At 48.5% G+C, this 26,270-nt stretch overlaps 2 protein-coding genes across 6 annotated transcripts; both read left to right on the top strand.

The window, feature by feature from the left end:
- Positions 1–1,044: 1,044 nt before the first annotated feature.
- Positions 1,045–9,286, top strand: ovch1 (ovochymase 1). Of its 3 annotated transcripts, none has more exons than XM_030354798.1 (13): positions 1,045–1,220; positions 1,429–1,473; positions 1,560–1,743; positions 1,914–1,989; positions 2,393–2,582; positions 3,617–3,756; positions 4,475–4,628; positions 4,757–4,801; positions 5,858–6,107; positions 6,944–7,098; positions 8,198–8,287; positions 8,500–8,636; positions 9,083–9,286. In XM_030354798.1, exons 1-13 carry the CDS (start codon positions 1,166–1,168, stop codon positions 9,242–9,244), a joined length of 1,683 nt encoding a protein of 560 aa, XP_030210658.1. In that variant the 5' UTR covers positions 1,045–1,165; the 3' UTR covers positions 9,245–9,286. The 3 variants fall into 3 exon arrangements, with proteins under 3 accessions (XP_030210658.1, XP_030210657.1, XP_030210659.1); XM_030354797.1 differs by having other exon boundaries at positions 1,047–1,220; positions 1,426–1,473; XM_030354799.1 differs by having other exon boundaries at positions 1,047–1,220; positions 1,356–1,473.
- Positions 9,287–9,553: 267 nt separating this feature from the next.
- lmf2b (lipase maturation factor 2b) lies at positions 9,554–26,236 on the top strand. 3 transcript variants are annotated; one of them, XM_030354166.1, is made up of 14 exons: positions 9,554–9,703; positions 11,465–11,730; positions 12,679–12,707; positions 14,789–14,982; positions 15,772–15,950; positions 16,452–16,578; positions 17,705–17,839; positions 18,269–18,374; positions 19,596–19,692; positions 20,951–21,133; positions 22,053–22,221; positions 22,415–22,526; positions 22,989–23,097; positions 24,425–26,236. In XM_030354166.1, exons 2-14 carry the CDS (start codon positions 11,545–11,547, stop codon positions 24,755–24,757), a joined length of 1,959 nt encoding a protein of 652 aa, XP_030210026.1. In that variant the 5' UTR covers positions 9,554–9,703; positions 11,465–11,544; the 3' UTR covers positions 24,758–26,236. The 3 variants fall into 3 exon arrangements, with proteins under 3 accessions (XP_030210026.1, XP_030210024.1, XP_030210023.1); XM_030354164.1 differs by lacking the exon at positions 9,554–9,703 and adding an exon at positions 10,297–10,542 and having other exon boundaries at positions 24,428–26,236; XM_030354163.1 differs by lacking the exon at positions 9,554–9,703 and adding an exon at positions 10,297–10,542.
- The last annotated feature ends 34 nt before the right edge of the window (positions 26,237–26,270 follow it).

The following is a 26,270-nucleotide window of genomic DNA, read 5'->3' as shown; positions in this document are numbered from 1 at the left end:
GGAAATGAAAAGTCAATGTGTGATTGTACTAAGAATGTGGCCTATATTTACCCTGGAAATCCGGAGTTCTCGCGAGAGCACAATTTGAATTTGCTCAGCGAGTCACTCTGGGTACGGGCAATATACGCAGTCCCCGATTCCCCTGGATCCGAACATTAACCGATCACATCGGTGTGTCTCATATTAGGCGGGCCAAAGCGTTGCTGTTTTACCGACCGGATGCGGCAAGAGTCTTATCTATTGGTTAGCTCTGCTGGTCTGGATACGTCACCCCTTGTATTCTTTTGAATGGTCATAGTGTGATCCAATTGCGTACAGTGATATTTTCATGCATGCTTGGTGCCGCCCCTCGAGTTGGGCCATTTTCATTACTCGTTGCCAGACCCTCAACTTTCTAGATGTGGGACTGGATTTCCAGGCTGGCCTATATTAGCCTACCGCTCCAAATCGAATTTAAACTCCTGAACTGAATTTTCTTGTATCTCAGATCACTGCACTTTGAGTAAATATACAGCGTGATGTTTGGTCATGTGACCTTCTTAACGTTTAGTATCTTTCATTACCTGAATATGTTTTTATTTTTATTTTTAACTGCCATTTTTTCTTGTACTGGCACATCTTTGCTACAATGTCCGTAAGAAAAAAGACAATCTTTGAATGATGAAGGTAATATCAGCGCCTTTACTTTGAAGGACAATTCTTTGAGATGTATCTCAACTCCAACAAGATGTACCGACAACTTTTCTATCCATAGATGCATCATTCATATTTCAAATGTTTTCCTACTTTTTTAAAACTTTTTAACACTTTGTGATTTTTAGAAACTTGATATGTGCCTCCTGAATTAAAATATATTATTATTGCAATCCAACAAGGCTATTGTTATTCATGAGATTTTTTTATGATATCACATCCATACATTTTTCAATAATAAGCAAGCTTTTTTACGTATACAACATCAAATGCAACTCTCAAGCAAACGCGACAGCAAAGAGTGTGTTGTAACAGGATAAGGCCACTAGACGTCGCTATGTGCACGTCTTCGCGCTTAAGACTAAAAGCGGGCGCCAGGTGTTTTGACTGATTAAGAAGTAACGTGCGCACCACTCACGTTGAGGAGGGTTTCAGACGCAGTGTTTTGAGGAACAACTGAACACCGGTCCTGATGTCTGTCATTCCTTTATTTCTCCTCTCACTTACACTGAGGGGAATTCGCACCGGTAATGTTACATTTTGACTTACAGAAATGTGGTCTCCTAGTCATTTTCAATAAGACCTACTGGTTGCATTTCCGAATGAATCAATCTTCCATTGTGTTAACGTAAACGTGACCCTCTGTCATTACCGGTCCGTAGGAGTCAATACGCATTACCGAGTAGCTTGTGACCTGATCAATCTTCTACCTCTTGACAACGTGACTTTCAGAAGGCAGCAACCACACCAATCAAACAGAGCATGATGAAGAACACTACGGTAGGTCCTACGCGTTATTCCCGTCTGTTCGAGTTTCAGCCCTAACAAGGTTCACTCCGCATGAACGTGAACTTTGCGATCATCAGCATTGACGGGGATTCGCACCTTCACCCCCGAGCTGGAGATCGAGACGAGGATCATCGGTGGGAAGGAGGCGTGGGCCCACTCATGGCCGTGGCAGGTTTCCCTGCGGTACGCCACCATGCCGGCGTGTGGAGGCGCCATCATCGCCCCCTCGTGGGTCATCACCGCGGCGCACTGTTTTCAGAGGTAAACATGTCACTAAATAAGGCTTCCTTCTGATTCCGGCAAGAACTGTCAAAACAATGACATGTCGAATCAATGCAAAAACGTCCTGGTTCTTTACACAAAATGTGGAGAGGTTACTTAAAGCCGAACTAAAATAGGGTTTTTGTTTGTGCTTGTTTGTGTTTTCACAGGTTTAAGACCGCCTCTTCTTGGATGGTGATGGCAGGAAAACATGACCTGGGGAACCCGAACGAGGCCTTTCAACAGGTGACGAATACGCACATCTTTGTGTTTGCAACTGTACATGCTACATACCGTTAGCCTCATAGCATGATCGCCTGACTCATATTTTAAGCTTCATCTTGTAATTAACGTCAATAGTTGCCTCAGTAAAATAGATGACTTGGGAAGAGGGCGATCTTGGAATGTAACAGGCTCTCTGATTGGCTTAGGATATAGCCAATGACGCACAGTGATTCAGCAGCATTAGGAGGGTAGAGTTAGGTTAGATATCACAATTTGGCCAAAATATGACTTGGGCAATTGCGCAATGAGGTTAACGAATCAGTGTAGTGATCTTTTAGTGATCCGTTAAACACCTTGAGGCGCTCCTACCGGCCTAAACTTACTCTTAAACGTAAAGATTTCTCGTTTGTATCCGACGCCCTAGCTAGTGCGCGTGTCCAGGATCGTGACCCACCAGGGTTACAGCCGCCGCACCAAGGAGTTTGACGTGGCTCTGCTGAAGCTCCAGACGCCCCTGCTGTACGACGAGCACGTCGGGCCCATCGAGATCTGGATGGACGCCCTGCGGCCCGCCATGAGCTGCTCCGTCACCGGCTGGGGCTCCACCCGAGAGAGTAACGTACCCACACCGTCTCACTCCGTCCCCGAGAAGTGGCTAACGCCGCCGCGCTCACGCCTCGTGCCCACTGCCTCCGTCCGTTGACTGATCCCCGTTGACTTTGAATGGGGACGGACGCGCAATGCATTGTGGGTCCGTGCGCTGAAGGCTCCGTCAAAAAGTTGAAACATGTTCAACTTTTTCAGCAGCGACGGATCCGTCATCCAATCAGATCACGTGTGCAAATTTAAGCACTGTGACACTACTCGGGCTCTGACGACCCTGGAAACCTCCCCCATCCGTCAGCCACGCCTTCTGAGTCCTTTGGCTGACGGTGCAGTGGGCACAAGGCGTCACACTGTACGTGTCCGTCGACGGAGGGCGTGTCTGAACGTATGGGGGACGCGATCTGATTGGCCGACGGATCCGTAGCTTTTCCTGAAAAGTTGAACATTTCACAACTTTCCGACGCAGGCAACGCAGCCGACGGAACGGATCGACCCACAATGCATTGCGATGGCGCCCCGTGCAAAGTCAATGAGATCCATCCACGGACGTGTACAGTGTGAACGCGGCGTTGCTCTCGAACGCTTGTGGCTTCATCCACCTGTTGAATATTGTCGTGGGCTCGCCTCGGAGCCATTTGCACTATGATTAGATAAGTTAAACCCAACAATTGATTTTGATCCCGGATTGACGTATTCAAAAATTACTGGCTTTCGATCCCCAAGAGCTTCAGCCTTGGAGTTCAGCTTGATTTTATAATCTGTTCCTGGACCCGGTCTTGGTTGTGGTTCGTAAATTTGTTCCTCGAACCGGTCTTTGTCTTGGTCCTGGTTCCTAAATGTTTTCCTGGTCCTCCTGGTTCCCAAATGTGCTCTGGTCCCTGTCTTGGTCTTGCTCCTGTTTCCTCCTCCTTTTTTAAATGTGTTCCTGAACCCGGTCCTGGTCCTCGATCCTAAATGTGTTCCTGGACCCGATCCTGGTCCTCGATCCTAAACGTGTTCCTGGACCCGGTCTGGGTCCTGGTCCCCTCCCCCCCCCACCCAGATGGTCCGCGGGTCAACCGGCTCCAGGAGGTCAACGTGAGTCTACTGCCGCTGGACAAGTGCAACCAGTTCTACCGCGGCCGCATCCGGCCCACCATGTTCTGCGCCGGGAGACCGGAGGGGGGCGTCGACGCCTGCCAGGTGGGAACGCTGGGAATCCTCAGCATGGGGGGTCTGGGAGTAGGGGTCGGGATCTGGTTGGGAAGTGGGGCGGGACACACAAGGGAAAACTCTTTTTCCAACTGACACACTGAAATGGTATTTTTGGTCCCAGGATGGAGAGTTTGAGAAGGACGACAGCCAGAATATTTATTAAATGTAATGTACATTGAATGCATAGCACTTTATAAAAATGGCCAATTTTAATAAAACATACGTCAGAATTGTGATATAATTATGTGGTTAATTCAGCAAAACTACAGCAGAATGAAGTTTCTCAGGAGTCCTTGCTGCTGTACCACCTCACAACGTGGTACTTTAGGATAGCCCAGTTACAGATTAGGAAGATTCGAGGAAGCGATGGGCTTTGACAGAGTATTGTCAATGGAGAATGTCCATATTGGGTGGCTCCCTGTTTGTAAGGGGTAGATTTATACTCCCTTCCTCCCATCAATATAAGGTCGAGGGGAGACAAAGCTCTGTTCATTTTTATCCTTTATTTACGTGACCATAGTTTTTGTTTTATGTAAAAAAAAAGAAAAAAAAGAATCAGTTCTCTTGTTTTGGGGATCAGTTCTCGTCGTTCACCTTCGGGATTCATTCGTTCTGACCGAATCGTTCGCGACTCGCCCATGCCTATTGTGTACACACCTTGTGCCGTGTTCTCCGAGCGTCTAACCCCGGGTGTTGTGGCCCCCAGGGCGACTCCGGGGGCCCGCTGTCGTGCTTCACGGGGGAGCGGTACCAGCTGGGGGGCTTGGTGAGTTGGGGGGTGGGCTGTGGGCGGGTCCACCGGCCTGGTGTGTACACCAAGCTCCAGGACCACGCCCCCTGGGTCGCCGACGTCATGAACAGTAGGTAGCCCCCCCCCCCCCCCCCCCCCCCCCCCCCCGATGGCGCTATCATATGTCGTCATAAATCTCGTCTGATTTCATGTGATGTTGATCTTTTTCGCCGTGTCCTGTTTCGGTTACAACTGCAGGTGATCGAGTGATGATTTATAGTGACTCTCCAAGTGTCGGAAAAAGTGAGTACCACTGTTGCATCCCTGAACGATCGGAAAACCAGGGGGCACCCGTTTTTATCGTCTCGGGTCTTGTTTGATTCCTTTACTCAAGTGCTGGTGCAGACAACATCATGTTAAAGGGGACACGCCCACAAGTGGGCGTGTCCACCTAGATGTGTGCTGGATAGATCAGTCTCCCAGCCTACCGAGTGGACTGTAACAAACGTTGCTCGTCTATCCGTCATACATCTAGGTGGACGCGCCCATTTGTGATGTCACTAGAGGCAGATTTTCAAAACGTCTATTAACGGCTTATCCTACTACTACTACTACCGTAATTTTCGGACTATAAGCCGCGCCTTTTTTCCCATTTTGCGATTCTGTGGCTTATATAACGGTTCAGCTAATCTTTGAATTTTATAGCTAACAGCCACTAGGGGGCCACTTTACAGGTTACAGTCTACCAACTTTAACTCTATGGGCTCTATGACCGGTCCGCGCCCCCCACCTTTAAGCGGCGGGCTCCAGTGCAGCTTATATATGTACACATGATTCAATTTAGCTGCTGCGGCTTATACTCCGGTGCGCCTTATAGTGCGGAAAATGCGGTACATTGAATTTATGCAGCACATTTTTTTATGGAAACTCAAAGCGCTTACAGTGAAGGGGAGGAACCTCACTAACCACCACCAGTGTGTACCAGCCAATCAGCGCCAGAACGCTCACCACACACTAGCCTGAGGTTGAGAGTGAGGGAATTAATGAATAAGCCAATTATACAGGAGGATGATTAGGGTACCAGATTGAATGAGCCTGGCTGGGCAGTTTTAGCCAGGACACCGGGGGAATCCCCTACTCTTTGCGATTAGTGCCCTGGGATCTTTTATGACCTCAGTGGGTCAGGACCTCGGTTTTACGTCGCCTCCAAAGGACGAGACGTACACCTGGCGGTGTAATATGTCCCCTTTAATTGAATATATGGCAAATTATGGTTGTAATAATAATCTCTCGGGTCTTAATAAACCTCAACAGTCCTCCTTAAGCTAGCTGGGCTACGCTAACCTCTCCTCTCCCCAGGCGGCGGTCTCTCCTGCGGGGAGGCCCAGACTCCTGCCTGTCGCCTGGGCTCCCTCCCCGCCACGCTGGTGGCCGCCGGGGGGGAGGCCCTGGCGGACGGGGGGGGTGAGGTGGGGCCGGGCGGGGTCACGGAGGCCTGCCCCTACTCCTGGCCCTGGCAGGTGAGCCTGCAGTCGGAGGGCCGGCACTACTGCAGCGGGACCCTGATCCACCGGCGCTGGGTGCTAGCGCCGCACCACTGCAACACTAAGTGAGTGTCGGTAGCCAGTAGCATGCGACCGCGGCGGCTAAAGCTACCAGCTAATGGCCAACGCCAACTAATACCCTGCCTTGTGGCTTAAACAAGCTAGTACCCTCCCTAGCGGCTAGTATCCTCCCCCGTTGGCTAAGACAAGCTAGCACCCTCCCTAGCGGCTAGGACAAGCTAGTAACCTCTTTAGCGGCTAGTACCCTCCCCCGTTGGCTAAGACAAGCTAGTACCCTGCCTAGTGTCTAACACCCTCCCTAGCGGCTAATTCCAGCTAGTGCCCTCCCTAGCGGCTAACCCAAGCTAAAGCCCTCCCTAGTGGTTACCACCAGCTGGTACCCTCCCTAGTGGTTACCAGCAGCTGGTACCCTCCCTATTGGTTACCACCAGCTGGTACCCTCCCTAGGGACTTGCACTAGCTAGTGCCCTCCCTAGTGTCTAATACCCTCCCCAGTGGCTAACGCAAGCTAATACCCTCCGCAGTGGCTAACACATGCTAATTCCCTCCCCAGTGGCTAACACAAGCCAATACCCACCCGAGTGGCTAACACAAGCTAATACCCTCCCCAGTGGCTAACACAAGCTAATGCCCTCCCCAGTGGCTAACACAAGCTAATACCCACCCGAGTGGCTAATGAAGAAGAAGATGTCCATATTGTCCATGATTCTTTAGTTAATATAATTTGTGTTTGAAATTGTAAATAATTATACTTGAAGAAAATACTTTTGTTTTGAGAACAAGCTAATACCCACCCGAGTGGCTAACACAAGCTAATGCCCTTCCATGTGGCTAGCAGCAGCCAACACCCATCTTGGTCCGCGGTCTCGTTTCCCTCCAGGACGGGGGACATGGTAGTGCTGGGGGTCCACGACCTGCGCTTCATGGCGTCCCAGAGCGTGCCCGTGGACGAGGTGTTTGAGCAGGCCCAGGACGGCAGCTTCCCCCCCAGCAACGACCTCGCCCTGATCCGCCTCAGCGAGCCGGCTCGTTCCGGTGAGCCGCGCCGAGAGCTGTCGCTAGCGCCGCGTTCACACCGTACACGTCCGTCGACCGGTCTCATTGGCTTTGCACGGGGCGCTCTCGACATGCACTGTGGTTTCGGTCCGTTCCGTTGCCTGCGTCAAAAAGTGAAATGTTCGACTGTTCAGGCAGCAACGGCTAATCAGATCGCGTCCCCCGAACGTCAGACACGCCCTCCGTCATCCGCCGACGGACGGGTATAGTGTGAACGCGGTGTAACTCATCTTCAACTGTTATTATGATATCATTTTAATTTTACTTATTGTTTGTAGTGGTGGGAGATTTTGTCTGATTTTCTTGGACTTTCAAGGTGACCGGAGTTAAAGGTTTCATATTATAACAGGTGTGAGTGTGATTAGCTGTTACAAGCCGTTTTGAAAAAGTGGACCAGCTAGATATGTGCTAGATGTATCAGTCAACCAGACTACCCAGTGGACTGTAGAAAACGTTGCTCATCTATCCGTCACACATCTAGGTGGACACGCCCACTTGTGATGTCAGAAGAGGCTGATTTTCAAAATGGTTTGTAACGGCTAATCACACTCGCATCTGGGGGTATAATGGTGCTATCCATTTGTATGGTATGCCGGTACGTCCGACCTACGTCCGAATTTCCTGGCTTGCAGCACTTACAGCGTTCCCGTTTCTCATTGGCTAGTCATTGTTATTGTTAGCTATATTAATTAGCCTCTTTAGCAAACCAGCTCGAAAAACCAACACAACTTTACATTGTATTGCACGCACAGCAAGGCCGAGAGATTCATAAATGGTGACCAGCATAAAGTAGCATTGTAATCAAGAGCATTTAAAATCGATATTAAAATGACCACAGGTATAAATACATAGAAAATAAATGTCTTTACGGGCGCAGACATTTTTTTTCAGAATGGCGAGTGGTACCGACCAAAGGGGAGCGTTCCTCAGTGAAATGTAGCTGGGAGTTTAACAACTGACGCCGAGCACGTACCGGCGCACCATATAAATGGATAGCGCCATAATGCTCACCTTTTTAAGGTTTGGCTGTGCTGCCTACAACTCCCACAATGCCTTGTGTTTCTCTGCCGTCCACCAGGCATCCCTGTCTGTCTCCCTGACGACGACATCGAGGTCGACGACAGCTGGACGTGTGTCACCACCGGCTGGGGACAAACCAAAACATTGGGTATTCTTACAAACAATGGGTTTAATGAAGTAGATTCATCTAATTAGTGATTCTAGCATATCTTATATAATATAGTCATTGGAAATTACATTCATTTTTATTTTATTCTTTTGGGCTACAAATATGTATTTATTTTTTAATCCAACAATTTTTCGGTACGATGCTTTGGAATTCCCATTCTCGTACGTCCCGCCCCTAACCCCGCCCCTCAGACAATGTGAGCCCCCACTCGCTGCACCAGGCCACGGTGAGCCTGGTGAACCTCACCGCCTCCCGGAGCATCTGGGGGGGGGGCCTCATCAAAGACACCCATCTCTGCACCCACCCCGCTGCAGCCATCCCCTGCATGGTAAGGTGGTGCTGTCTACTGCATGGTAAGGTGGTGGTGGTGTCTACTGCATGGTAAGGCGGTACTGTCCTCTGCAGGGTTAGGTGGGGCTGTGCAGACCTCTTTTCACCGCACGGTGTGCTGGCGCGGCCTTTTGAAGCCCTTAAAGATACGTGTTTTGTGCTGAGAGGTGGAACGTTTTTTTGGCAACTATCCATTGAAATTTGACATCTGTTGCTGTCATCTAGTGGTCAAAAGTAATATGCCATGGTATTTTCTGACAACGGAGAACCAACATAGTTTCATTTGATTCTAACCTTTTTAAGTTATCTTAAATTCCTTTGTATAGTGTTGATGTTCTTGGACCAAACAACCCTTCTCTCTATTTCTGTCTGCCGCTCTCTGTCTCTGCCTCCCTCCCTCCCTCTCTCTCTCTCTGTCGCCCCCCTCTCTATCGCCCCCTGCAGGGAGACGCGGGAGCCCCCCTGGTGTGCCAGAAGCACGGGGTGTACTTCCTGTTCGGCCTGGTCACATGGGGCAGCCGGCGCTGTGACCTCATCAGGCCGGCTGTGTTCTCCAGCATCGCAGACGTCCAGCTGTGGATCAGAGACACCACCGAGGACGTCTGAGTTTTAGATCTGCGCCTGAATAAAAACGTTTTGAAACCTTTATATTTGGTGTGGATTTCTTTAAGATTATGCTCATAGAAATCGGCAATTTGGGAAGATTTAATCCCAAACAATTTGTGTGGAATTCAGGCGTATAATTTGTTAGTTAACGAGTAGGGGTCTTGCTCAACGGTGCTGACTGTTAGACCTTTGAGATGGAACTCAGAACCATTTCTGTCTGGTTGAACCACAAAGCAATAACCTGTCCTGCCCCCTGATGGTGGTGCAAGATGATGCATCAATTTAACGTTGCTGCAAAGTCGAAAATATCAGACCTGTGGAGTATAATAGTGACTCGAGTCGTGAGAGGGGCTGTATTTGGAGTCAGATTAACTGGATGGTTGTGATGTAAATTGGACGCTTTGTACATTAAAAGCCCACTTTGACACATATCATCTCTGCTCGTTTGGCAGTTGGAAGGTGAGTCATTTAGTGAGTCAGTTGGAAAATTCTATAGGAAAATCTGCGGCAGTCGAGTTGATGAACAACTTGAATGTAACAAATGTCCAGAACTCAAACCGATTGAGTTCTCTAAACTTCCCATTACGCTATTTACCGATTTCTCACACTGTGAATGAGTTCAGATTAGCCCCATGTGAATAGCAAGCAATGGTGATCCATATCTAAAAATAACTTTTAAAAAATCACTGCAGGCCTACTATATTGACAATGTGAAAAAAAACAACTGTTCATTTTTGCCATTGCTAACCCTTTTTGGTCCAAGCGGAATTTCTCAAGTCCTGCTTTCAGTGTAGGGAAATATTCGCCACCATGTATGGTGGTAAATATTTTCTATAAAAGATTAAATATTTATTATATACAGGCCTTTACTTCTGCCGTGTCATGCTTCAGTTAACACTGGATGTAGAGAAGGATATACTTTTCTATTTTTATTTTTTATAAAGGAACCTTTCCATTTATACTACAATAAAAAAAAAAAGTGCGGGATGGTCTTCAACGGCTCCTGCACTCAAACCCTTGAACTCGTTGGACGCGCAAAACGCGGCGTGCGGAACAAGTCGCGAGCCAAACTCCGCCTCCATCCACACATCATCTCTTCCTCGCGGGCAGCAGAAACCTCTGAAGGCGGGCGGCGAGGACGCGTTCACAACGAGCAGCAAAAGAAGAAGACCCCGCTCGGAGCAGAACCGCGACTCCATTCAAAATGGGGGAAATAAGGGTTCCACGGAATATGTTTCTCTGGAGTATGGCCATTGTTTACATGTTGGCTTTCTCTTCCCTTTACGTCCAGCTTCCAGGTACGACTCCCCACTCGTAGTACACTTTAAACGTCATTTTCTTGAGTTATATTCTTAACTTGAGTCATTAAAGTGTATATGCGTCTACACATGACAGCTGTATAACCAAGCAGCCTAACCGTGACCCTCCAGACACCCAGACTGTAAATCTCGTCCACTCTGGGTGACACGTGAACGCTCGCGGCTGTGTGTTGAGAGCGCTTCCTATTGAAAGGAAACAAACTGTCAAACTGCTTTTATTAAAGAAAGGTATCTTCAACGATGTATCGCTACCCTGACTCTGCATAATACACATTTTGTATCATGGCGGTTCTTTTCCCCTTTGAAATGTATCGAAATGGCCCGCCTCGCGCTCCACAGCATATGTTAGTTTGTCTCGTGGCGCCCGGACGCGGTTTGAACGCGCGTGCCAGCAACAATGTGGCACTATAAGCCCCCCTTCCGATCCAGCCACGCCTTTTTTGTTTCCATAATGTAAGCCTAAACTAAATAAAGTAACGTCATCCTTCAAGTTATGAATGCGGTGTGAGCCTCTCCTTTCACGCACTTGTTAGTGCTTCGCCCTGACCTTAAATGACCCAGACCAGTATGTTCAGTGTACGTCGCTCATTGTTACAGATTTACGCCCGATTTGTAACTCGTGACGCCGATGTTTCGTCTTAATCCAAAGTAAGCGTTGAAAATCACCCATAGCAAATCTCACATGCATGGTTGGGCAGGACCTCTGCACAAATCACCTTAACCCCCTCCAACTCACTCTTACTGTGTGTGTGTGTGTGTGTGTGTGTGTGTGTGTGTGTGTGTGTGTGTGCGTGTGTGTGTGTGTGTGTGTGTCCCTTCTCTTTTGCTCTCTCCCCCACTGTGTGTGCCTCCCCCCTGTCCTTCTGTCTGTCTCTCTCCCTCTCCCTGACCTCGGGGTCAGGTCTCCACGGCAACGGTGGGGTCTCCCCTGTGCGTCCCGCCGAGCCCCCCGGACTGACCGGCCTCCCGCTGCTGGACCTAATGCTGGCGTCCCCCCGCACGGTGCTGCTGGACCTGGCCCGGGCCTGGGGCGCCGACCCCCCCCAGGCGCTGGAGCTGGTCTGCCTGGCGGGGGCCCTGCTGGCCCTGGGGGCGGCCACCCTGGCCCCGCTCCGAGGCAGCCTGGTCTTCTTGGCCCTCTGGTGCCTGTACTTCTCACTAAGCCAGGTGGGTCTGTCTGTCTGTCTGTCTGTCTGTCTGTCGGTGTGTCTGTCTGTCTGTCTGTCTGTCTGTCTGTTCACTGTCTGTTCACTGTCTGTCTGTGTGTGTGTCTGTCTGTCGGTGTGTCTCTCTGTTCACTGTCTGTCTGTCTGTGTGGCTGTCGGTCTGTGTGTCTGTCGGTCTGTGTGTGTCTGTCTGTCTGTCTGTCTGTCGGTCTGTGTGTCGGTGTGTCTGTCTATTGGTCGGTCGGTCCCTCTCCCCGTCTGTCCGTCTGTCTGTCTGTCTATCTGTGTGTGTGTCTGTCTGTCTGTCTGTCTGTCTGTCTGTCTGTCTGTCTGTCTGTCTGTGTAGAGTAGGGTGCTCGAGGACTTTCCCTTTAATGTTTGAGAGGGTAATGCCTCGAAATTCTACGGCAATCTGGTGTGTGTCTGTCTGTCTGTCCTGTCTGTCTGTCTGTCTGTGTAAAGTAGGGTCCTTGAGCACTTTCCCTTTAATGCTTGAGAGGGTTATGGCTGGAAATACTACTACAATCGTGTGTGTGTGTGTGTGTGTGTGTGTGTGTGTGTGTGTGTGTGTGTGTGTGTGTGTGTGTGTGTGTGTGTGTGTGTGTGTGTGTGTGTGTGTGTGTGTGTGTGGTGTGTGTGTGTGTGTGTTTTCTAGCTCCACCTAAAGTGTGTGTTTACTAAGGTTGAGGCTCTAGTTGTAGTGTATGACGGGAGCCTTATAATTAGCTGTCTAGATACTTTCTCTCTCTGTGGGCCTTATTCACCCGGCGGTCATCTTGGATCGAACGCTAGCAGGGGGTGGGGGATTAAGATGCAGAACCAAAATGGCCGCTAGGTGAATAAATTCCATAATCCTTGATGAATTCCAAGCTTAAATCTTTGAAACCAAGTGCTTGAACCAGAAGACGGATTGCTGCCAACTGATTGTGTGTGTGTGTTTGATTGACAGGTTGGCAGAGGCCTGCTGAGCTCTCCATGGTAACTAATGCAACACACACACACACACCCACTCACGCACACATGTGTACACAAATACATGTACACACACACACACGCACGCAAACACATGCGCGCAAGCAGGTGGACACACACACACACACACACATAACTGTGAACGACGTCTCCAATCAGGTTTGAAGGCTCTTCAGAGTGCCAGCCTTGAGGTCATTTGTCAGTCAAATCCACTTGCAACTGCTGCTTCACTATCCCATTTCTGAGACGCACCAAGTCCCTCCGAGATAACACAACACGATTCTTACACCGGAGTCACATGACCTCGGGCTTTCAAGGCCTCTCCTAGAATACACGTACAAAGTGTACCTCCTCCACTTAGAAAGTAGAGCCTTGTTCATGGTTGCACAAACCTTATTTATGGCAGTGGCTTACTTAGTCAAATAGATTTTAATATTCCCTTATTCCCTTTGTGCTGTACATTCCCATTATCAGCAACTTCCCCGGCTATGTTTCAACCGATCGTATTTGTTCCAGTGGAATTCAAAACACACTGGACCGATAACTGCTGATTTAAAACGTACAGAACACAAGAACCTGATTGGCTGAGGGAACAGACTGCTCAACTCTATCTTCCTGACACATAGGAGAGACGGCAGCCAATCAAACGACAGCATAGTTCGCCGTCACAAACCCCGTCCAATGAGAGCGTTCCAACAGTGGATGGAGGTTAACCCTGGCAGGGGGGGACGTTTGTCTGACACCTCTCCCTGCATTAACATCTTTTGTCAGACCTTCTCCAGAGCCAAGTGTGAATTGTTCTGTGGAGATAATCACAGGATGGCAGAATAAACCTGGTCTTTGTACGGCTCCAGATTTCACGATGCTTTGGGCGGTTCCCTACTGTTACTGGAAAGGTTGTCTTCCCTCAGGCAGAACAAACAAGACACTAACGCACACTAACTGGGAACGAGATTCTTCTTCTGTGACTGTAGCCTATCATGGTTGGGTATAGCGCAAACTATGCAAACACTCATTTTTTTTGTATACCTGTGAATTTGTTTACATTATTATTCCATTTTGCTGGCCTTGAGTTAACACGTGTGGGATTCCACTGGGGTGCGTGTTAGTGTTAAGCTCAACTACAATACCGTCAGGCAGGAGAAATTTGTAGCGTGACTCACCTTTTCAAAATGTACGATTTAGCGGGAACTTCATATGGAGGTGTGTGGGTGATATTAGATTTTAGGAGAGCGTTAGATATAGCATTGCTTCATCACTGGTATTAGTACTTGTCGATTTAGTAATATACATAAATGATCCATTAGGCTATCGGAATGATAAGCTGCATTTATGGTTCTAATTAAATCTGTTTGTTTAATAATTAAGAATGTGAAGAACTATCAGTCCAATCCCTTACCTGCTCATAAATTACATGTGAGGATTGGATCAGCGTGCTCAATGACTGAACTGTTGTAATTCCTGTCTTTTGCTTTCTCTTTCCTTGAATTTTCCCTCCCTCTTTGTCTGTGTGCCTGCCTGCCTGTCTGTTTCTGTCTGTCTGTCTGTTTTTGTCTGTCTGTCTGTCTGTCTGTCTGTCTGTCTGTCTGTCTGTCTGTCTGTCTATCTTGCTCTCCTTCTGACTCTGGTTCTTTGTGTCTCCCCCTTTCCCTCCCCCCTCTTGCTCTATCTGTGTGTGTGTGTGTGTGTGTGTGCCTTTCCCTCTTCTTTTCTGTCCGTCTGTCTCTCTCTGCTCTCTTTCCCGCTGTGTGCCTCCCTCCCTACCTCTCCCCTGTGTGTGTGTGTGTGTGTGTGTGTGTGTGTGTGTGTGTGTGTGTGTGTGTGTGTGTGTGTGTGTGTGTGTGTGTGTGTGTGTGTGTGTGTGTGTGTGTGTGTGTGTGTGTGTGTGTGTGTGCCTCCCCCCTGTCCTTCTGTCTGTCTCTCTCCCTCTTCCCCCCCTCCCTCTGTGTGCCCTCCCTCCCTTCCTCTCTCTGTCCCTCACTCCCTCCCTCCCCTCTCTCTCTGTCCCTCCCTCTCTCTCCCTCTGTCCCTCCCTCCTTCCCTCTCCCTCCCTCCCTCTGTCTCCCCCCCCCCCCCCCCCTCTCCAGGGACGGTCTCCTGCTGGAGGCGGGCTTCCTGGCCGTGCTGGTGGCTCCCCTCAGCCTGCTGGGACGCCAGGTGTCCTCCGGGCGCCACGACCCCATGACCTTCTGGCTGACGCGCTGGCTGCTCTTCCGTCTCACCTTCGGCTCCGGCGTGGCCAAGCTGGCCGGGCACAGCGCCCCCTGGTGGAACCTCAGTGGTGGGCGGGCCACCCCGATAGCGCTGACCTCGTGTCGGTTACTCTGCTGTTTGTTTAGAACCAGCGGGAAACCAAGGCAACGTGCCTTATTTGGTCAATGTCGGATATTGGTTTTAACAAGAATGCGTTTTCCCCACATGAAGATGAAGATGAGACAATTATTTTCTGCCCAATGGGTTTTCGAAAGGAAGGGCTTATCACATGGCGGTTGCTTGTTTTTTGTTGGGGCTGTTTATCTTTTGAAGGATCTCTCTTCCAACTTGAGACCATGTTGTCTTAAGTGCGTGGCAAACCGCAGCATTAGTTCAGAATCATCGGTGATGATGACCACCTGTAATCATTGCATCAGTGATGCATTGAAAATATAACGGTTGAAGTGATTTGGAAAAGTTTACATTGATACTTTAGTGAACATAGTAACTCAACTCGTTATGCGCTTCCTTACAAGACCGGTAACCATAGCAACGCCGGTAAACAAACCCCGCGAAGCCCAATCCCTACGAGAGCTCCCCGCGCTACGGCCATCCGGAGGCGCACAGAGCTTTTGGCCGTGATATTATGTATACAATTATATTATACTATTGTATATAGAACGTTATAAGACGCTGTCACCGAGTGTGAGAGGAGAGTGGAGGGTGAAGATGGCGGTTGACCTAGTTTCAAAGTTTATACCGTATATACTCGGTAATACCGGTGTTGACACGAGTGTATTTCTCGGTGTGAAAAATGTCGCGGCAACCCTACTTCATGCTCAAATTTTGCCCTCTCTCTTTCTCTCTCTCCCTCTAGCGGTGAGCCACATGCTGGAGAGCCAGGCCAGCCCCACTGCCCTGGCCTGGTGGGCGGCCCAGCTGCCGTCCTGGGTACTGCGGCTGGGCACCGTGGGGGTCCTCGTGTCCCAGGTCTTGGTGCCCCTGCTGTACTTCGCCCCGATCCGCTGCCTGCGCATCACAGCCTTCTACGTCCAGGTCCCCGCTTTAACACGCTCTTTTTAAAGTGATCGTTCAAGGAAGCGAAAGCAGAAGTGGGCGGCGAAGCAGAATCAGAATTGGGCCGCTCCAACGGCCAAACTGTTGACGTAGATTGTGTGGCAGGCGATGTCTGCCACGAAAGGCTTCGTCCAATAGGGAAGGGATATTTGTGATGCTGTGATTCATATGAATGTCTGGATGTCTCTCTGCTAGTGGCTTGTTTTAAAGCGTCATACTGGCTTGTGTGTTATAGCATATTTTACCTCCGTTTAGGAAAAAGCGCTCCAATAAGTATCCCCAAATTTTGGCGGTTTGGTTTGGACTTTCAACTTGTTTCCTAGAATAGATTTCGGGTCGATTATTTGTTGATAACTCGAGTTAAAAGTTAATATATTTTTTATCAGGCCAGGTCTATATTCGTAAAGGGGAACCAGTTATTTTCTTTTAATGGACCAATCCAATGTTAACCCTACCCTGTCCGCTCCCTCCCTGTTCCAGTTGGTGCACCAGCTCCTGTCCGCGCTCACAGGCAACCTGACGGTGCTGAACCTGCTGACGGTGGCGCTGGGCTTCTCTCTGCTGGACACAGAGCACACCATGAGCAAGAAGAAGAGAGCAGCCAAGAGTACGGCCTCAAACACCCACCGCTTCCCACACCGAAGCTCGTAACCCAACTGATAAGTTTAGCTCATAGCTGCTCCTAGCTACCCCTAGCTACCCCTAGCTGCTCCTAGATGCTCCTAGCTGCTCCTAGCTGCCCCTAGCTTCTCCTAGCTGCTCCTAGCTGCCCCTAGCAGCCCCTAGCTGCCCCTAGCTGCACCTAGCTACCCATAGCTGCTCCTAGCTGCTCCTAGCTGATCCTAGCTGCCCTTAGCTGTTCCTAACTGCTCCTAGCTTCTCCTAGCTACCCCTAGCTACCCCTAGCTGCTCCTAGCTACCCCTAGCGGCCCCTAGCTGCTCCTAGCTGCCCTTAGCTGCCTATAGCTGTTCCTAGCTGCTCCTAGCTGCCTCTAGCTGCTTGATCATCAAGCTAGCTGTCCGTTACGCAAAACTAAGCTACTCAACCGTCCGTTGCACTTCGTTATCCAGGTTAACGATTACACAAACTAAACTGATGGACCCTTACACAAATTAAGCAAGTTCGACGTTAAGCAAACTAAACAAATGACCAATAAGGGTTTACGTTCTGGTGAGAGATTTGCAACTGATTTCCTCACTGAGTAAACAAATCCGACCCAACGCCCGTTGGATAGGATGTGACTTTGTAGCACGTTGGGTGAATTTAAGAGCTCTGCCAACTCCCTGAGTGGCAGGGCCTTTGGTCAAGTCAACACACGCAGAACCAAAACCAAAGGGCACAGAGAAACCATTCAACAATGCTGGGCCCCTAATCTCCACCATTAGCCCTGTTAACGCTATGTGTGTTTTGTGGAGTGATTTCTACACTGCTGGACTGTTTCACAATACGTGAGGGGAAGATACCTTGGGATTAATGCTTGATTGATGCATTGTAATTCTACTTTTACAGAAAACAAAATACCTGTTTAGATCTTGCAAAGTTGAGTAAAACAAAATGGCGTTTAAAAACGTTAACAATTTTTGGTTGTTATACAAACATTACGATGCCTCAAATATTTCACCGTATAGTGCACCGTTTTGGAGGTGTCCACTGTATCCTTATTCCCTTCCACCTCCTAACCCCTCCTCCCTCCTCCGCCCTGACTGTGCTGTGTGCTGTGTTGTGTGGGCAGCCTGGGGTCAGACGCTGGTCTGGGTGCTGACCCTCCTGGTAGAGCTGGGGGTGTACGTCCTGATCATCTACAGCGCCACACGCCTCTTCCAGATCGACGTGGACTGGGAGGCCAGAACCGTCTCCTCTAAAACAGGTAATCAGTCTCTCAGTCGACCTCCAGGTCTTTGTTTTGGTCTCATTGTTAAAAAAAACACGATTTGTGTCGCATGCGTCTTTGAGTCAAAGACACATGCGACACAAATCGTGTTTTTTTTATTTTTTTTTAACCATGCTTCATAAGAAAAATGCACAGATTGCACAGCATTTCTGCACAGCATTTCTCTCCAAAAAAAACTCTTTGTAACTGAGAACTTTGAAATGTCCAAATATAAACAAAATGTTCAACCAGAAATTGTTCAAATCAAAAATAAGTATATGAGATAAGATATGTATAAAACATTTCTATAAAACATAATAAAATAATCATACTTAAAAAAAAAAAAAACACAAAAAAATCGGATGACTTGAAGAGCCCTAGCTAGGAGGGTCTCCTTTCTCACCCCCATGGCGCTCTTGTCTGCAGCCTTCACCCAGCAGCAGTTTGGGGACGTGCTTCGGACCACCATGGGCTCGACCGTCTGGATCGCAGTGCTCTCCCTCACCTGGGAGGTGGTGGGGGCGCTGCTGAGGTGAGTCCCGACGTCCCCCCCCTGGTGCTGTACGTCTACGCTGAGCGATGCTCAGTCCAATGCTGCTTAAAGAGGACCTATTATACTACTTTTCTGGTCTTAATTTCTTATTAATGACTCCTATAGCGCAACCTGACACGAATCACAGCCCACAAACGATGTTGATTTTCGGGAAACTCTTATCTGGGCGCTTTCAGCCTTCTCTGTCAACGCTCGGTTTTGTCCTACTCCGCCCCCTCGCCCCCCTCCTGCCAACCCAACTCTGTTGTGATTGGTTATCTTCCTTGAAGCGCGCGTGCGGGCAGATTTGACCAGGCATATGGGGGCGCGGCAGGAGTGCCTCTACGTAGATGATTTCCCGGAAATGTGAACAAGTGAATCGCAAACGTTGTCCCGAGTGTTTAGCGCTCTGCACAGCCACCCCAGACTGTCAGCAGGGAATACGTCGAAATGCATGCCCGTCATTATTTGACACTTTAGTATGGTTAAACATGACTAGCAATCATCATAACAACGTTTATAGGTCATAAAAGTCGAAAAAGCATAATAGGTCCCCTTTAACGAGGCTCAGGGAAAGGCGGCTTTCGGTGGTTTTCTCGCTTTCGGCGGTTTTCTCGTTTCTGGGACCGTGCTGCTGAGGGCATTACAATCGTCAACGTTTTAAACAAATCTTAAAATGTTCCCGTTTGGTTTGGCTTTCTTCTCATTAAGTATTTCTGATCTATTTTTTGTTCAAACATACCTTACTGGTGACATATTATACCACCAGGTGTGAGTGTGATTTACCAATTACAAGCCGATTTGAAAATCGGCCTCTTCTGACATCACAAGTGGGCGTGTCCAGCTAGATGTATGACGGATAGATGAGCAACGTTTCCTACAGTCCACTGGGTTGGCTGGTAGACTTTCAAATCGGCTTGTAATGGCTAATCAAACTCACACCTGCTGGTATAATGTGTCAGCCTTAAGTGCATCGCTGTAATTATTCAGAGGTATAGAGATTGTTAATGTAAACCCTTTTCCTTTCTTTTCCGCTTGTTATGCACTTTGTATTTCCCGAAAATTGTCGAAGGTAGTACAGGGTGCAGCAGGAAGGGCACTTTTTGCCCTTTCTCGAAAAAAGTGTGGTTGACGGCTGGCGTTGCTCTGGCGGCCGTGCACAGCTCTGAATGGGAGCCCTGACGGTGAACCCAGGTGACCTGACCTGCGTTTGTTTTCCAGCTCGCTCTGTGTGAGAGGATTCTTCTGGAAGCTCTGGGCCCTCGTCCAATGGGCGGTCTTTGCCGCAGCCACAGTAGCGATGTTTGCCGTCAGTGTGGTGAGTCTGCCGTTTGATTTGCTGGCTGTGAGCCCAGACACGTCTCCGACATGCCCCGACAACGCGCCCAGACAACAGTGTATCGCCAGTGTTGTTGATCGTTGCTATCGACGACCGGGTAGTGGCTCACGGTTGTTGTTGTTGTTGTTGTTGTGTGTGGTCGATTCATACATGGTTTTCACCGTTACGTGTTTTAACACGGCTGCAGTAGGGTTAGGGTTCACCTGCAAAATTAATTTTAAAATGGAGGAATCAACTTAAAAACAGATTTTCTAGGAAATACTTTTTTCTTTTGTCATACTTTTGGAAACCAGGGGAGATAATTTAGGGAAAAATGACAAAAATCCTTCCAAAAAATATATGTTCTCGGATTAATTAAATGTATATTTTTTAATGTTTTGGTTTTGTTTTTTTCCTCAATCATCTCAACTCTGTTCCTTTGGGGATGCTCCCCTCATGCCCCTCCTCCCACACTGCCCTCATGCCCCTCCCACACTCCCCTCATGCCCCTCCCACACTCCCCTCATGCTCCTCCCACGCTCCCCTCATGCCCCTCCCACACTCCCCTCATGCCCCTCCCACACTCCCCTCATGCTCCTCCCACACTCCCCTCATGCCCCTCCTCCCACACTCCCCTCATGCCCCTCCTCCCACACTCCCCTCATGCCCCTCCCACACTCCCCTCATGCCCCTCCCACACTCCCCTCATGCCCCTCCCACACTCCCCTCATGCTCCTCCCACACTCCCCTCATGCCCCTCCTCCCACACTGCCCTCATGCCCCTCCCACACTCCCCTCATGCCCCTCCCACACTCCCCTCATGCTCCTCCCACGCTCCCCTCATGCCCCTCCTCCCACACTCCCCTCATGCCCCTCCCACACTCCCCTCATGCTCCTCCCACACTCCCCTCATGCCCCTCCTCCCACACTCCCCTCATGCCCCTCCTCCCACACTCCCCTCATGCCCCTCCCACACTCCCCTCATGCCCCTCCTCCCACACTCCCCTCATGCCCCTCCCACACTCCCCTCATGCCCCTCCCACACTCCCCTCATGCTCCTCCCACACTCCCCTCATGCCCCTCCTCCCACACTCCCCTCATGCCCCTCCCACACTCCCCTCATGCCCCTCCTCCCACACTCCCCTCATGCCCCTCCTCCCACACTCCCCTCACGCCCCTCCCACACTCCCCTCATGCCCCTCCCACACTCCCCTCATGCCCCTCCCACACTCCCCTCATGCCCCTCCCCCTCCCCCAGGTCCCGTACACCTCCATGGAGCCCTGGTCCAGCAGCAAGGTGCTCCCGGTGGTGAAGAGGGCCCACGAGTGGGTGAAGCCCTACCAGCTGGTGAGCAGCTACGCCCTGGACCGCCAGCTGGCCGCGGGCCGCGGGAGGCCGGAGCTGGTCCTGGAGGGCAGCAGGGACCAGCACACCTGGACGGTACGAGTCAGCTCCGTACGCTTCGGCTTGGTAATGAAAATACTGAACACCAGGGGAGATGATGCTGCGTACTGATGGACAATCTCACAGGGCAGCAACACATGCCTGCCGCCTTAACTACGACGCCAAGCAAAAATATATATCTATATATATATATATATTGTTTATGAATGATTTATATACTTTTATAAAAATATAGTAGTTAGGCGGCGGCCTAAGCGACACACGCATAACTACGACGTCAAGCAAAAATATATGTATTTTTTTTTTCATCAAATTTTATTATTGTACAAATTTTACAAAAGTATAAAATAATCTAGCTTCATACACTCTGTGTATATATCAGACTGCAGGGCAACAGTCTGACAGCCTGCATGGAAATGCGGGCTGTCCTCAAAGAGGAGTCATTCAGGTTTTTCGATTTCTGTTGCCTGTCATCCGGATCCTGTTTGGTGTCTGTCCCTCGGGACATGCCTCTGTCTGGGAACCATTTGAATCCATGCCTCTTAGCTTATAGTTTTTAGGTTATGCAAGGATAGTAAAAAATATGTGAGAACAAATGCTAATCAATAAGGATGATAATCTTTGGACAAATTGATCTAAATCATTTATCTTTCTCACATCATACAAAATCAGTTAAGAGTTTGGCTTAGTTGATCAAGCCAGATCATGTATTAACAGTAGAATAGTCTCTCACTCGCTAACACTTGCTAACGCACACAGTAGAATTGTGTGTGTGTGTGTGTGTGTGTGTGTGTGTGTGTGTGTGTGTGTGTGTGTGTGTGTGTGTCTCCCAGTGTGTCCACCGCCGTCGGAGTGCGACTGACCCGTCGTGGTCCTAATAAATAAATAAATAAATTAATTAAAAAAGAGACGCGTGAAAACTTGATTATGAGCGATTTGACCTTTGAACCCTCAGGAGATTCATTGGATGTACAAGCCAGGCAACGTGAGTGCGCCGCCCCCACTGGTGGCCCCCTACGAGGCCCGTCTGGACTGGCAGATGTGGAGGGCTGCTCAGGGACAGGCTCAGGAAAGCCCCTGGTTCTGCGGCCTAGTGCTGGGCCTTCTGCAGGGCAACAAGAACGGTGGGTGACCGAGCTGCTGCCGGACTTCACCGCCACGACTCCTCTCTGCAGACGTATAACGGAGTGTGTGTGTGTGTGTGTGTGTGTGTGTGTGTGTGTGTGTGTGTGTGTGTGTGTGTGTGTGTGTGTGTGTGTGTGTGTGTGTGTGTGTGTGTGTGTGTGTGTGTGTGTGTGTGTGTGTCCGTCCCCTCAGTGGAGAGGCTGCTCCAGACTGACCCGTCCCAGTATGCGTTCAGCGAGGAGCGTCCAGCCTACCTCAGAGCGACGCTCTACCAGTACCAGTTCACCCAGCAGGACCCCGACGGGTCAGTCCCACTCCGCCGGTGGTGGTGGACACACTGGGAGGCTGCACACACACATTCCGTTCCCACATGATGTTGCGTAATTCGGCTGTGTGTTAGCGATTATTGTTGGACTATTCTACATGATCAGTTAAGACCAAACTCTTAACTGAGGTAAATTGGATTTTGTCTTGATTTTGTTTTTTATGATGTGAGGAAGATAAATGATTTAGATACATTTTTCAAAAAAGCTTAGCATCCTTATTGATTAGTATCTGTTCTCACATGAGGTGCAAATCTTTATTTAGTGACTAGATATCGTGTTTAAGTTCATCGTCAGTAATTTACAATATTTAATGTAAATATGATTCCCACAGACCTACCTTACCACATGCTGGAGCATTAAAAGTGTGTCTGTGTGTGTCTGTGTGTGTCTGTGTGTGTCTGTGTGTCTGTGTGTGTTTGTGTGGGTGTGTCTGTGTGTAGTTCTGGTCCCAAGCAGTGGTGGCGGAGAGACTTTGTGAAGGACTTCTGTCCCATAGTGTATTTGGGTGACCCGGATCTGCAGGCTATGCTGAGTCTGCATGGACTGGATGTAAGTTACAGTTCAACCACCTCATTGAAAACAATCTGAACGATCTGAACGAACTACAAAATGTGTTGACTTGACTATTTTTCTGAATCACGCTATTAATTAGCGAGTAAACAAAGTATACCTCTTGACTGAATCAAGACCACATTTAACCAAAACGTGCTGTTCCGCACACAGCATAGTATCAGCACACAATCACGATTTCAAATGATATACATTGACTTAAACACTGATTCTTAAACCTCAAGGACAGGTTATGCCTGTGCTTTTGCTGATTGGCTGAAATGTAGTACCATGTGATCCAGTGACACCAATCACAAAGATGATAGCAATAAGCATTTCCTGATCGGCGGTGTCAACCCGGTACATAACTGGTGTCCTGTACCTTTACAGTAACCGACTAACTTTACTGTAACTGTTAACTTACTTAATATTCTATTGTTGCTGCGTTGAGGTACCAAGGCAAGGCAAGGCAAGGCAACTTTATTTATATAGCACTTTTCATACACAAGGCAGACTCAAAGTGCTTCACATATAAACATTGTCATGCAATAAAATAAAATAATAGATAAGTAAAAGAAAACATATGCAAAGAAATGAGTAAAATAGAAAGTGCAATGTATTTAAGATCAGATCAACAGTCTCTCTGGTATCCGCGTCAGGACTCCAACCCGACCTAAAGGAACTTGGTACTTTCTCTGGGACTCCAACCTGGATTCTAGTAACCCTTATCCTTTCTCTCTGGTATCAGATCATGTATCTTTTTTTGGTAAAAATAGAAAATTAAATTGAAAGTTAAAAAGGCTTTTTAGTAAGTAAAATTGAAAGTGCAATGTATTTATCAGTTAGGGCTGTCAAGCGATTAAAATATTTAATCACGATTAATCGCATTAATGCCATAGTTAACTCGTGATTAATCGTATTTTTTTTTCTATGCTAAATATCCGTGGAATTCTTTGTCCCATTAATTGTTCTCATTTTAATGCTCTTATCAACATGGAGAAGTGCATCGGCTTGCCTTGTGCAAATGTTTTTTTATTGATAACAACATTGGCATATACTGATCAAAACAGGACGGTACAAGAAAAAACCCTATAATGCAATTAAACGATGAACATACAAAGATATGCAGAAAAAAAAAAAAAAAAAGTTTTTTTTTTTAAATAATTTGCGTTAATCGCGTGTTAAAAAAATTAACGCCGTTAAAATTGGTTTACGTTAACGCCGTTAATGACGCGTTTAATTGACAGCTCTAGTAATCATGCATTAATCATTTTACTCTTGTGTACTTGTGCAATAAGAATGTAATAAAAGTGATTCTGGTTCAAAGGAGGAGTCGCCCCAGTCCGGCCCGTCACACTCCCCGCTGGCCCGGCTCCTGGCCCTCCTCAGGGGCCACCTGGAGACGCTGCCGGGCCCCCACGTGCAGTGGGCTCTCCTGGCCACCGTGGCCACCATCTGCGTCCTCAAGTGCCTGCTGTCGAGGGGCCCCGGTGGTCGCGCCTGCGCGGCCCCCCCGGCGGAACCCAAGTCCAAGAAGGCCAAGACCCCGGCGGCCCCCGCGTCGAAGGCCCCCGCGGGTCCCCCGGCGGCGGTGGCGGCCCGGGCCCCGACCGTGGAGAGGAGGCCGGAGGTGGAGCGGAGCCCCAGGAGGAGGAAGTGACGTCGCTCGGGCGAGACTCTTGGACCTTGCCGTGGCTTCCGGCCGTCCCTGGATGCCGTTGGATGGATTTTTTTTTTTTAGAACACCACAAAAAAATCTCAGGTTTCGGTCGTGCTGTCGTCGCGCTCAGTAGGCGTTTTGTCGTTGAGTTTTGTGTTTTTTTTTTTCTCGTGTGTTCGTAACTGCCAAATGATTGCCCTTCCTGCTGCACCCTGTACTACCTTTTTGCGATGATCTATCGATGCGCTTTTTGAGATGTTTTTCTGCCGCCGTATTTGTAGAGCTGAAGTCACCTGCCTTCGTGTTGGCTCCCCTGTGGGTTCGCTGATCTCTGACGCTGTGCAGCTGTTGGTCGCCACCTCCGCTAAAACCCCTTCAGACGTTTTTACTAAACGTACCGTTTTAGTATAGGTCATGACCCATTGTACCGGGACAAAATATCGATTGGAGAAGCAGGCCAAAATCTGGTGTGTTATGCTTTCTAATGGCCTCACAGCAATGCCAATCCCGGTAGGATTAGCGGATGGAGGGATTGTTCCTCTGTGCTTTCGGCGTTTGAGAAATGCAGGACTCAGGGATTGGTGTTTCTGGGCTCTGTATCTGGCTGTTTGAAATATCTGAAATACTGTTTGCTGTGTTGCGTCATCGTCTCTTACTATTGACAATGTTCGCGGTACACTACACACTTCTCCCTGTATTGCTGCCAACGTCTACTCGTACCTGCCAGGTTAGTGCAGCATCTGCATTAAAGCTCGGAGAGATGATATCAGAACATGTGTGTGTGCACAGATGTGTAGAGAGAGAGATCGAGGAGTGGTTTAAACTTGGATTCCACTGTTCCACTTGTTGTACCAACGGTTGCCTTTTTTGTGATGATTTTGTCTTTTCTTTCTTTCTTTTAATTTGCAAGAAACACTGCATGAAAAATGTTGAGTTCACTACTCCCCAAAAAGTACAAAGTATTTCAACTTGCATAGTTTTTATGAAGCGATGCATGAAAATAATGTTTAATATATAAAGTGAGTGACTGACTGATTTATATAATTAGTACAAATTAGGGAGTTCCAATTCAAGTTCAACTGGTGACTCAACATAGTTCTGCTCAGTGTGTGTGTATTTTTTTTTCATTAATTAAAAGCTAATGCGAGCAAAGCCCCCTGTTGATTCTCTAAGTCACCATTTATCAAACCATGAGGTCAGGGTTCCACCTGTCAGACAACAGAATTTACAGTAAACAAATCACATTTCAAGTCAAACAGGCTGTACCAGCCACTGATTGAAAACTCGCACCCTGCCCATTGGGCAGTTTAACTTTATATATTTAGGCTTATTAATCTAGCTCTATTGTTCCCTGACTTAAAAGAGTTTTCTAAAGGCTGCTCTAAATCATGAAGTTTGTGTGTGTCATGTAATAAAAAGCGGCCCACAGTTTTATTTTTATCTGTATGGAGCACAATAAAAGTTGATTTATTAATTTCACTGATTACTTCCACTCCCATATCTTTAACGAAGA

This window comes from Gadus morhua, chromosome 4, assembly GCF_902167405.1.
Source record: "Gadus morhua chromosome 4, gadMor3.0, whole genome shotgun sequence".
Lineage (NCBI taxonomy): Eukaryota > Metazoa > Chordata > Actinopteri > Gadiformes > Gadidae > Gadus > Gadus morhua.
The sequence above is the reverse complement of the archived record's forward strand: the minus strand, read 5'-3'. Positions and strand labels throughout refer to the sequence as shown.